Below are 13,682 nucleotides of genomic sequence, written 5' to 3' on the forward strand. Positions count from 1 at the left end.
ACGACAAAATCAGCTAATGGAAACTCACTCAGTGTGTCCTTTTTTGGGTTTTTTTTAACTTCTATTGTGCGCTTTTCACTGTCAACTTCAAGCACAGACTGGAGAAACATCACTTCCTGTCATTAATTGCTGCACCGCCGCAAAACAACACCCTAGTGTTGCATGGCGTCAAATTGCTGTTGCTAGGACATCATTGTCGTACACATACATGGCATCTGTAAAGCTGTCATTCGCTATATGTTATGCTGATATCGTAGATGTTGATCAACTCATCCACTCATCCAAGCTTCACAGTTTGCTGCTCGTTTAAGTGGATTGGTGGACCCCCCCCAAAAAAAGAAAACATTTAGAGAAGCACTGTTTTTAGTCAACATATAGTGTTTACTAACGTCATCGTTATTGCTAAACGACGTCAGCAACATACGTTTTCTAAATGAGAAAGATGTGTGCATGTATGAGAATATAGAATACGCACAAATGGAGGAAAAACAGCTGTAGATCACATCAAAGCTGATGTTTATTTCTGGTGGACGACACGCTGCAATACGGCAACGCACGCTTACACTGAGGTAGATTTATATATATATATTTTTTTGACTAACTGGTCGGAAATAGCTTTGCGGCAAAAAGAGCAATTAGTCTGTGCATTGGGTAGGATGAATGTCATCTATTAAGAAGGAGCCCGGCGGCTCAGCTAATGCATCTACCGATATTAGTGTCACCCAAATTACATGTGGAGGGGCAATAGCGACGCTCATTAAGCTAACGCTAGTGTGAGTGTAAACATCAGCCTTTTTTCCTCTGCATCAGTAAGACTGATGAAAGTTACGTTCATATTTTGAAGTCAAATCACCCATGTGCAGTCGTCATTTACAGTGTGGAGATGACCAAAAACAAACAAGCACGGACCCCCTAAACCCCCCCGCCCCCCCTCGGAGCTTTTTTGGCCAGCTTCCGTGGCCGTCGGCCAAGCTCCGAGTGTGCTTTTTTGGCCGTGTTAGTGTTTTATTGACAAGTTTGCAAGCATCTCGGCTTGCGTGTTGCAAAGTCAAGGTGACTCACGACGGGTGAGAAGTCCACTCCAGTCCGACCTGGGCGAAGCAGTAGAGGAAGGCCAGCATGGGCGGCGCCACGGTGGACCAGCCTGGTACCAAAGCAGAGCGAGAGGTGTGTTGTGAGCAGCCATGCAAAGTCACCTGTAAATACTAATGAGTGTGTGTTGTTTTGGTCTTCTATTTATAGCAGCTGGAGCGGGTAAGAGCGGCCCGGCTGGCGTCCCTCCAGGAGCGTGCACCTGCACCCACAATACTTCCTCACGCGCTATTCTTCCCTCCTCATTTATTCAAGTACGCTCCATGCACGGCTCCCTCAAAGCTCACCTGAGCCGAGACGAGCGGTTCCTATCTTTGCTGACACCTTGAAATTTGGTTGGACGTGCAAATGAGTCGCCGCTGGGCCCCGCGTGACCCCGAAGGAAGCCCCGCCGCGGCGCTAAGAGGACGCCTTGGCTGCTTGTCTTCACACGTATGTAAGTTCCCAAACACCGCTCTTATGGTTCCATTCATTAACTGTTTACATTTTTTAAATAATTGTTATTATATGTGCACAAATATATCTAGCATTTCTATACAGTATATATACATTTAAAAAAATATGACTTATATTTGATTTTGTTTTTTAGAATTTTTATTATATGTGGAAAAAATCTATATATATTTCTATGACGTATATTATCACAAGTAATGCGAAGGGTTTTTTTTTCCAGACTTGTTTTTTTTCCACTCAGGGAAGAAATACTATATTATATTCATGTTGCTATTTTTTTAAAATTACTTTTAATTTTTTTTTAAAGTAAGTGAGTGTAAAAATATAGCAATATAAAAAAAATATAAAATAATATATAAAAATAATATGACCATATACCGCACCTCAGCTAGATAGTCTTAACCTCAGAAACTTGACAAAATGGATGCAATAAAAGGTTTGCATGCAGGTGAAACGTTATAAAAAAAAACGTAATAATAAATATTCATTCATTCATTTTCTACCGCTTTTCCTCACAAGGGTTGCGGGGGGTGCTGGAGCCTATCCCAGCTGTCTTCGGGCGTGAGGCGGGGTACACCCTGGACTGGTGGCCAGCCAATCACAGGGCACATATAGACAAACAACCATTCACACTCACATTCATACCTATGGACAATTTGGAGTCGCCAATTAACCTAGCATGTTTTTGGAATGTGGGAGGAAACCGGAGTACCCGGAGAAAACCCATGCATGCACGGGGAGAACATGCAAACGAGGGTGGAACCGAACACTGGTCTCCTAGCTGTGAGGTCTGCGCGCTAACCACTCGACCGCCGCGCCGCCCCTAATATTAATAATAATAATATTATTATAATAATAACAACAATAATAATACATTTAATTTATAACGCACTTCACTTCATCAAATAAATGATCTCAAAGTACACATATAGCAGATTGCATGACACTTTTACAGATACAATAATATAATAATAATATAAATTCTGGCCCCCGTCAGTTTTGTTAAATCAATGCGGCCTGCAAGTCAAAAAGTTTGCCCCTCCCCACCGCTCTACAACTATTTTTATAAAACTCAAAAAATGGCATAAATAAATAATAAGAGGAAATCTCGGCTTTACAGATGCCGGTAACGACATCTTATTAGTATTGAGTCCCTTTTTTCCCTCCTCAAGTCCGTTGCCTCTGGTGTTTGACAGGCCAGTTCTTCCACACCACACTTCGCCATCTGTTCCCACAAAGTTGCTCTTGATGTGATGAAAAATTAAGATTGAGCGACAAGTAAGGGTTTTCGTCCATGGCAAGCTACTAGAATGTTCTATGCAGGTCCAAAGAAGAAGCACGGCAGTACAGTAGTGGCATTTGTAGGCAACATGGAGATGTTGCAACATTGCAGAAAAAAAAGAGTAAATATTTTGTGAAGTGTTTTAATTGCTTTGGGGCAACTGAAGGTGATTAAAAAAGTAATAATGCTCCGAGTACCGCGTCTCGCAAAACCGCGCGCGGCCTAAAAAAGGTTATTACATTACAAAGTACAAATGTCTCCAATATGTCTGATGAGACCTGAAGCAAGAAGAGCTTTTTTCGCCGCTTCATGCGCTCGTGAGTTGTATTTATTGGCTGAATAGTGACGACTTTACTTGTATTGAGCCACAATATCTATGTTTTATTCCGCTGTTTAATTTAGGTCACGTTTCCCTCAGCAGGTCAGCGCCGCAGTGTTTCGCTCTCCTGACCGTGGCGTAAATAAGTCAGGAGGAACTTCTGCATGTTTTAAAATGACATTCCTTTCTGGAGGACACTTTAGCAGAAAGCTATGAGAATGGGGGGGATGGGGGGGAATATTCTCTTGGCTATTATTTTTATATCATATACTATAATGTAGGCGGCACGGTGGTCTAGGGGTTAGCGCGCAGACCTCACAGCTAGGAGACCAGGGTTCAATCCCACCCTCGGGCATCTCTGTGTGGAGTTTGCATGTTCTCCCCTGTGCATGCGTGGGTTTTCTCCGGGTACTCCGGTTTCCTCCCACATTCCAAAAACATGCTAGGTTAATTGGCGACTCCAAATTGTCCATAGGTATGAATGTGAGTGTGAATGGTTGTTTGTCTATATGTGCCCTGTGATTGGCTGACCACCAGTCCAGGGTGTACCCCGCCTTACGCCCGAAGACAGCTGGGATAGGCTCCAGCACCCCCCGCACCCACCCTCGTGAGGAAAAAGCGGTAGAAAATGAATGAATGAATGAATGAATACTATAATGTCAATACAAGGCTCTGTGATACCCTCATATTTACTTACGTACTGTGTTCATATGTAAATGAAGTCATACATTAAACTACCTATATCTTGAAGCTAGACACAGATCCTCTATATGACAAGAGGCGCTTTTCTGTTTTTAAGAACACACTGCAACAATGCCAGACAGAATCCATTGTTTTTAAGGAATGACTGCAAAAACGCTCGTCAAAGATCGTTGATATGACAAAATAATTCTGCGTTTTTTCAGATTTGACTGTAAAAATGCTTGACAAAGGATCCTCTACATAAGATAGAAGCTCCCTGCGGTTTTTAAAGGGGACCTATGATGCTTTTTTTCCACATTTCTGACCTACAAATGTTGTTAGAATGTTGCCAGCTAGAGAAAAATGCGGGACTGTTTTGTGAACATGGGCAAAGCTGGACGATCCGACAAACTGTTGCTGAACTCTGATGGCTTTCCAACGATACTGGGTCGCTTTTAAAAGTCAGAAGAGCAAGCAGTAAGTCACAATTGATCAGTGTCCTCACTGGATTCATTTTGGGTACGTAGCAAAATGGACAAATTCGGACAAAATGGACAAAAGAGGTGCAGAATCTCTAGAAATCTCTAGAATCTAAAGATCTAGAAAGCTTCCTGTGCCGGTTATTATGTGTAGCTGCTCTATAGGAGTCCACCGCTCAAAGATCGTCTCTATAACAGCGCTCAGATGTTTTTGTCATTTTTATTTGATTACCCACCAACAACCGGAGACGACGTCAGCTGTCCCTCTGTTGGCCAATCAGCTTTCTATAAAAAGCCGATGCTGAATGAACGACTCTCAATCCCATCGATTCGTAGCGGCCGTCATCGCTGCTGTCAAACGCCAGTTTTACACTCCTGCTAAAAATAGAACCATAAACCAGGCGGCCGACGTGTTCGTCGTTAAGCGAGGAGGCGGAGTTTTGGCCACCTTCATCAACTGGAGATCGATGTTTTTAAATCAGCCGTGGTCACAGTGGAATTGACCTCTGAACCCGCCCTCGCAGTCCCGTATTACTCAGAAGATATTAGTTACATTTGTTGTCATTTTATTTATAGCGCCGCACAATATGTTGACATTGGGCATAGCCAGCGGATGTCGAGTGGTATACATAGCGGTTATCTACAACCATGCCTTTCTTGCTATTTTGTTGTGATGGTCAACTTTTTTTTTTTCCCTTTTGCTTGTCTGGACTTGCAAGCTGGTGTCAAAAGTGTTAATAATCAAGCGACCAACGCGGCAATTATAGAGCCGCTTGATTAAAGCCACAGCAGCAATCAGCCCAGGGAAATTGGATATTTAGTTTCGTCTGACCCATTGTGGCATCTGTTGGTGTGGAACACAACACAACACAATTGTGTGTGTGTATGTGTGTACATGCAATGGATACAGGTTTGACATGGCGTCTCAGTTTATTATTTACTTGCAGCAAAATATCATGTATCATACATGACCAGTGGCATTTACTTTACTGCATATTTTTCATTATTATTACACATTATCACACCTCGGAATTTTTGTATATTTTATAAGTATTTATTATTACGGGCAGCATGGCGCGCAGACCTCACAGCTCGGAGACCAGAGTTCAATTCCACCCTCGGGCATCTCTGTGCGGGGTTTGCATGTTCTCCCCGTGCATGCGTGGGTTTTCTCCGGGTACTCCGGTTTCCTCCCACATTCCAAAAACATGCTAGGTTAATTGGCGACTCCAAATTGTCCATAGGTATGAATGTGAGTGTGAATGGTTGTTTGTCTATATGTGCCCTGTGATTGGCTGGCCACCAATCCAGAGTGTACCCCGCCTCTCGCCCGGAGACAGCACCCCCCGCGACCCTCGTGAGGAAAAGCGGTAGAAAATGAATGAATTATTAATATTAATATAATATTATTATAATATAATAATAACAGTAATAATAATAACAATTATTACTAATTATATATAACTAATTCTAACTATATATAATTATATTATTAGATTATACTATATTATACTATTATAACTAACTAGTATTAATAATAATACAGTGAAGAAAATAAGTATTCGAACACCCTGCTATTTTGCTATTTCTCCCACTTAGAAATCATGGAGGGGTCTGAAATTTTCATCGTAGGTGCATGTCCACTGTGAGAGAGATAAACTAAAAAGAAAAATCCAGAAATCACAATGCATGATTTTTTAACAATTTATTTGTGTGATACAGCTGCAAATAAGTATTTGAACACCTGTGTATCATCTAGAATTCTGACCCTGAAAGACCTGTTAGTCTGCCCATTAGAAGTCCACCTGCACTCCATGTATCATCCTGAATCAGATGCACCTGTTTGAGGTCGTTAGCTGCATAAAGACACCTGTCCACCCCATACAATCAGTAAGACTTTAACTTGTAACATGGCGAAGACCAAAGAGCTGTCCAAAGACACCAGAGACAAAATTGTACACCTCCACAAGGCTGGAAAGGGCTACGGAGCAATTACCAAGCAGCTTGGTGAAAAAAGGTCCACTGTTGGAGCTATCATTAGAAAATGGAAGAAGCTAAACATGACGGTCAATCTCAATCGGAGTGGAGCCCCATGCAAGATATCACCTCGTGGGGTCTCAATGATTCTAAGAAAGGTGAGGAATCAGCCCAGAACTACACAACAGGACTTGGTCAATGACCTGAAAAGAGCTGGGACCACCGTTTCCAAGGTTACTGTAGGTAATACACTAAGACGTCATGATGTGAAATCATGCATGGCACGAAAGGTTCCCCTGCTTAAACCAGCACATGTCAAGGCCCGTCTTAAGTTTGCATATGACCATTTGGATGATACAGAGGAGTCATGGGAGAAAGTTTTATGGTCAGATGAGACCAAAATAGAACTTTTTGGTCATAATTCCAATAAGCGTGTTTGGAGGAAGAAGAATGAAGAGTACAATCCGAAGAACACCATCCCTACTGTGAAGCATGGGGGTGGTAGCATCATGCTTTGGGGGTGTTTTTCTGCACATGGGACAGGACGAGTGCACTGCATTAAAGAGAGGATGACTGGGGCCGTGTATTGTGAGATTTTGGGGAACAACCTCCTTCCCTCTGTCAGAGCATTGAAGATGGGTCGTGGCTGGGTCTTCCAACACGACAACGACCCGAAGCACACAGCCAGGAAAACCAAGGAGTGGCTCCGTAAGAAGCATATCAAGGTTCTAGCATGGCCCAGCCAGTCTCCAGACCTGAACCCAATCGAAAATCTTTGGAGGGAGCTCAAACTCCGTGTTTCTCAGCGACAGCCCAGAAACCTGACTGATCTAGAGAAGATCTGTGTGGAGGAGTGGGCCAAGATCCCTCCTGCAGTGTGTGCAAACCTGGTGAAAAACTACAGGAAACGTTTGACCTCTGTAATAGCAAACAAAGGCTACTGTACCAAATATTAACATTCATTTTCTCAGGTGTTCAAATACTTATTTGCAGCTGTATCACACAAATAAATTGTTAAAAAATCATGCATTGTGATTTCTGGATTTTTCTTTTTAGTTTATCTCTCTCACAGTGGACATGCACCTACGATGAAAATTTCAGACCCCTCCATGATTTCTAAGTGGGAGAAATAGCAAAATAGCAGGGTGTTCAAATACTTATTTTCTTCACTGTATTTATTATTATTATTGTTAGTAGTAGTAGTAGTAGAATGTGCTTGTGTCCCTTTTTTCAGGTGCACTTTGTAAACAACAGACCACATCAAATAACCAAATTGATAAAACAGCTACTTAAGCCATGAATGCCAGGTTGTATGTTGCGTTTAAATGAAATACTTTGGAAAGAACGGGCGGGCCGTCTTCAAACACTTGGCAGGCCGGATGTGGCCCCCGGGCTGTAGTTTGCCCACCCTTGTTCTAGCGTATATATATATATATATATATATATATATATATATATATATATATATATATATATTTTTTTTTTTTTAATATTATTTCCTGAAACATCATTTCATATATTTGTATATATATTTTACGGATGGCTTTTTTGCCGATATGTTCCAACTATCAATTTCCGATATCGATATCAGCCGATACTGATATGAGGAACATGACGTATCAGCTGTGGTGGAATGAACACATGTGTTGTATACAGCTTTTTTATGCTGATATCGTTCATGACATCCCTAATATATTTGCATTATTCCCTCATGTTCCGGAAAAGGACCCTTTTTTTTCCAATGCTTCCAACCTGGAACTACTACTACTACTAAACTACTACTACTACTATATTACACGGGAATGATATAAAGGAGACTGAAGATGCTGTCGAGAGCGGACAGGAAGGGGTCCCCCGGTTTTAAATGTCAGGTTGAATGATGGGGCGGATGCCTGCTCGATAAAGACTGATGAGCATATGACTTTGGCAAGCAAATGAAGCCAGGATGGAGCAGATGTCTTTCCAGTTGGGAGGCATAAAAACAGCATCTTTTCCTGAAGGACCCAGATAAATACTCTAGCGGCCAGCTACCACAACAAGCCCGCTCATCGCTAAATGCTACAATCAGGGCGTGTTTGCGACTGTCACTGCGCGGCGCCGTCTTACCTTGAAGGAAGACACGCTTCCAGAAGATTCTGCCGACGTGAATCCCCCCAAGGAAGACCAGATTAGAGAGGATGAGCATGGCGGTGGAGAATGCAGACAGGAACGCGGCGCAGCGCCTCCTCGTTGCCGCAGAGAAATGCCGCTCCTGGGAAATCAGTGTACAAATAAGTGAAGTGTTGGGGAAGCAACAGAGAGCGTAAATGTTGGGACGCCTGGCAACCAATAAAAGGTGTCAAGAAGAACGCTAATGTTAATGTGTCACAAACAGGACTTTTGTTCACTTTAATATCACACGTGAGCGGTGACAGCATCCAAACTGTGTGTGTGTGTGTACTGTAGCAGCATTAGCACTTATGAAACCACATTACGTCCACTCTTTTTTTTTTTCTCAAGCTAGGAAAAATTTGATCATGAACAAACTCATTTAAGTTAACAACCCATTAAGGCACCGACGTCCAAAGAGCAGCACACGGCTTGTTTTTTAATGGCCTGCCGCAAAAATGGGAAAAACTGAGCAAAAAGGCACAATGTAAATTTAAAAAAAAGCTGAAATATTGATGCTCATAACTAATAACACAAAGCGTTTCTTTACAGATATATAAAGTGGTTTGGCATTTTTGGAAAAGTAAAAAAATAGATAAAAATACACACAATAACGTCACTGAAAGCTTTCTTGATCTTCCAGAATCTGCACCTATTCCACATGTATTTCCTTGGCTTTCCAAAACGGTCTTTTCAAATTTATTCCACCTACGTCCACTCCGCTACTCAGCTTGTACAGCTAACAGCGCGTATAGCTTGTACCCGGGCATGCCCATATACGGAAGTCTGACTCACTGTGATGTCACAGTGAGCCGACATTCGACAAAACTCTCTGAAACCGAGCGTTTTAAGCCATCCCAAACTTCTTTCAGGGCTCACTTCCAAATGCACAAACACGAGAACACGATATTCTAACAATATTTACAAGTCAGAAAAGTGGAAAAAGCATAATCGGTCCCGGAACGTTGTCGTATCGAGAATGGGTTTCTTTTTCTTTGTTCACGTCATTCGTGATAAAGACATATTTATATGTTTTTTATCCTCACTCCCACAAATGAATTCATCTTTTTACATTTTTCCGCGCTATAGAGGCAAAAAGAGGCAATAATGGCCGGGGAAAAGGCTACAAGGTAGCAGAAGTGCCGTTTATAAGAACTCCGCCTGCAACTTTCCCATAGTAATACACGTTGCACAGCAACCAGGAAGCACAAATGCGTGCACACACACACACACAAAGTTCAGTTCATTCATTCATTCATTTTCTACCGCTTATCCTCACGAGGGTCGTGGGGGGTGCTGGAGCCTATCCCAGCTGTCTTCGGGCAAGCCAATCACAGGGCACATATAGACAAACAACCATTCACACTCACATTCATACCTATGGACAATTTGGAGTTGCCAATTAACCTAGCATGTTTTTGGAATGTGGGAGGAAACCGGAGTACCCGGAGAAAACCGACGCATGCACGGCGAGAACATGCAAACTCCACACAGAGATGGCCGAGGGTGGAATTGAACCCTGGTTTCCTCGCTGTGAGGTCTGCTCGCTAACCACTCGATCGCCGTGCAGCTACAGTTCAGTTCCAAATGTGAAAATTGTAAATAGTTGATGGTATATTTGTAAATAATGGCTTGTAAATAAACAATTAAGACACCTCGTTGATTAAAAATATTTTTTAGATGACTGTAAATAACATAACCATTGCTGTGGCTTGTACTCAAAATGGTCAAAACGCATACATTTTAGATGAATGGTCAAGGACACCACGACCCTCGTGAGGATAAACGATCGAAAATGAATTAATTATTGCTAAAATTTTACAGACGTGTTTGTCAGCTCCCCTGTGTGTCTCTGTGTGTGTCTCTGTGTGTGTGTTTGTGTACAAAACTTACAAAAAAGGAGTAAACAAGTGCCGAGCCAATGAGAGCCTTCAGGCCCGTTTCCACCAGAACCCCCAGCCAATTCATCAGGGCCCAGTACTGTAGGTAGTCATGGCCGCCGTGCCAAAGGCAGACGAAGCCAAACGCCAGCGCCGTGGACAACATCTTGTAGTGAAGTCCGTGATGCGAACCGCCCAGAGGCACGTAGATGTATCTGCAACACGAGTGGGAGGCTGTTATTATCATGTAAACCACCGTCTATTTCATTTATTATTTGTCAGCGTGAAGTGAATGATTGGTGCGGATGTAAAAGGGGAAAACAGGGGTTAAAAATGCCCCCCTCCCACACACACACACACACATACACAATGCATCATGTCAAGTTCATAGATTTTTAATCAGATAAAGGCAGCGCTGACGCCCCGCAGCAAAAATAGACACTCCACGGGAATAACAATGGTGCCCTGTTGTTATTAATGATGCCACCGGATGAAACTAAGTGCTTGTTTTTTCCCTGCGTGTCACACAAACATCTTCCATCACTTACATCGCTGATGTTCAATGTCAGCTTTTGGGGATGTCGAAGGCAAAAAAAAAAAAAAAAAACACACAACAAAGAGCAGCAGAATATTGATAGCGACGGTCTCAGGTTAGAGCGCTTCTGTGTGCCGCTGGGCTGCAAACTCATTATCTCAGCTACCCTGTGGCTAATCAAAAGTTCCTGAAAGACGAGCCAGAATTTGGGGGAAGGCTTTGACTAGAGCGGCCAGCTCTGCCATATTGGAGGATGAAAGCGGGCGTGTGCCAGCAGATGGGAGAGCGACCAGCATGCGGAATAGCAGCATGTTAAAATGCATGCATTACCACCTTGGTTGCGTAACGTTCGACCACTTCAAGCAGATGGTGCGAGCAACATGCAGCCTGAATTTATATACAGACTGACTGGAGTTCAAACTGGTTAAAAAAAAAACTTCCTCTACCTTATACGGAATGTATAACAAACCGTCTCCACTTGGCCTTCTTGCTGAAATATGTGAATCGACTAAAGCAGTAGTGAAGTATCGCTCGGGAATGACAAAGCTCTTTGTGGCGGCTCTCTGCAGTGAACAAGACATCGTTTTTCATTCATTTTCTATGTGACCTGGCAACATTCTTCGAGCGAGAGGCGGGGTACACCCTGGACTGGTGGCCAGCCAGCCAATCACAGGGCACATATAGACAAACAACCATTCACACTCACATTCATACCTATGGACAATTTGGAGTCGCCAATTAACCTAGCATGTTTTTGGAATGTGGGAGGAAACCGGAGTACCCGGAGAAAACCCACGCATGCACGGGGAGAACATGCAAACTCCACACAGAGATGGCCGAGGGTGGAATTGAACCCTGGTCTCCTAGCTGTGAGGTCTGCGCGCTAACCACTCGACTACCGTGCAGCCTAGAAGAAAAAGAAGGAAAAAAATACTTTTGTTTTACGAGAACAAAGTAAAAATATAATAATAAATATTCTGATGTCACAATTTTATGACAAACTTGTAACATTAAGGTTTTTTATGTTTTGTTGAAAACATTGAAACACATTGAAACAGTTGAAACATGAAATAAATACACAATTTCTTAAAGTTGGAATAAATAAATAACATTTTGGGAAAACTAGGTTAAGAAAACTTCACAATATTAAAAGAACTAAATATACAAAGAGGCTGCATGACGGACGGTTAGCGCGCAGACCTCACAGCTAGGAGACCCGAGTCCAATTCCACCCTCGGTTTGCATGTTCTCCCCGTGCATGTGTGGGTTTTCTCCGGGTACTCCGGTTTCCTCCCACATTCCAAAAACATGCTAGGTTAATTGGCGACTCCAAATTGTCCATAGGTATGAATGTGAGTGTGAATGGTTGTTTGTCTATATGTGCCCCGTGATTGGCTGGCCACCAGTCCAGGGTGTACCTCGCCTCTCGTCTGAAGACAGCTGGGATAGGCTCCAGCACAGCCGCAATTTCAGAAAAAACAGTCCAAATGCATAGTGCCATATGCATGTTGTATTGTGTGCCCTCACCGTACCCAAAATGAACCAAACCGTGACATTAATACAGAGGAACCGTACATAACGAACAATTGTTCCGGCGTACTGTTTCACCCCCGCTTTAAGTAAATGAGAGCTAAATGGACAACTTATCCATCAAAGGTTCAGATATGCGAGGATTTGGGCTCAAACGCTCCTTCTCAGATGCACTCTAGCAGCAAAATCTCAATCTAAAGACCATCAAGGGCCCTCCAGCAGGCCCGCTAACTGTACCTGCAGCAGGTAATGGAATGACAAAGAATGAGCCACTTAGCTACCCATGGATACGGGTGTCGATGAATCACGGCTCCACTCCTACGCTGCTGCGCTCCTTGGACAAAATTTTCCACACAATCTCACGACTGCATTAAAGCCTGTTTAAAAGCCCTCTGACTCAGCATGAACGCACCGTGTGTTATTGTGCGCCGGTTATCGTTTTGCGGGATCATTGTGAGTCGGGGGTGCGGAGAACAATTTCCGACGGACACGGCCTGAAATGGAAACTTGAATTTGCAATTTAAATCCTAATTAATTGGAAGCACTTCAACAGTCCGGGGCGGCAGACTTCATGCTGAACACTTACTGTATGTGGGAGGACAAGATAAGACGCATCGTGGGGTTTTATCTTTGCTTAGAAACTGGTGTGGACAAACTTTTTTATACCGCTTATTCTCACGAGGGTCACACGGGGGGTGCTGGAGCCTAGCTGTCTTCGGGCGAGAGGCAGGGTACAACCTGGACTGGTGGCCAGCCAATCACAGGGCACATATAGACAAACAACCATTCACACTCACATTTTTCGTGAATAAATCTTTGTAAATTTTCCCCTTTTTTCCGAACCTAATAAAAAAATATAACTTTATTTTCTTATATTACTATTTTTTTTAAATATTAATATTGTATTTTTTTTTATATTTCAACTCGCTACTAAATTTTTAGAATTTTTATTTCTTAGTTTTATAAACTCAATTCATTCTTTTTTTTTTTATTATTTTGACTTTCCATCCATCAATTTTTGATGCGGCTCTTCCTCATTAGGGTATGCTGGAGCCCAATCCCAGCTGTCTTCGGGCGAGAAGTGGCCAGCCAATCACAGGGCACATATAGACAAACAACCATTCACACTCACATTTATACCTTTGGACAATTTGGAGTCGCTAATTAACCTAGCATGTTTTTGGAATGTGGGAGGAAAACCCACACATGCATGGGGAGAACATGCAAACTCCACACAGAGATGGGTGGAATTGAACTCGGGCGAGGCCTGTGCGCTAACCACTCGTCCGCCATGCAGATCCCAGCA

General features: G+C 42.8%; 1 protein-coding gene across 2 annotated transcripts in view; it reads right to left on the reverse strand.

Annotated features, from left to right (window-relative positions):
- Nucleotides 1-13,682, reverse strand: part of hhat (hedgehog acyltransferase) — a 21,744-nt gene continuing 8,062 nt past the window's right edge. For both annotated transcript variants that reach the window (XM_058059101.1, XM_058059100.1), the window contains 3 exons: nt 10,325-10,526; nt 8,390-8,534; nt 1-1,144 (listed from right to left, as the gene is read on the reverse strand). In XM_058059101.1, coding sequence (XP_057915084.1) covers nt 1,059-1,144; nt 8,390-8,534; nt 10,325-10,526 — 433 coding nt within the window. In that variant the 3' untranslated portion in view covers nt 1-1,058. The remainder of the gene's footprint in view (nt 1,145-8,389; nt 8,535-10,324; nt 10,527-13,682) is intronic.

Source organism: Doryrhamphus excisus, chromosome 20, assembly GCF_030265055.1.
Source record: "Doryrhamphus excisus isolate RoL2022-K1 chromosome 20, RoL_Dexc_1.0, whole genome shotgun sequence".
In the NCBI taxonomy this organism is placed as follows: domain Eukaryota; kingdom Metazoa; phylum Chordata; class Actinopteri; order Syngnathiformes; family Syngnathidae; genus Doryrhamphus; species Doryrhamphus excisus.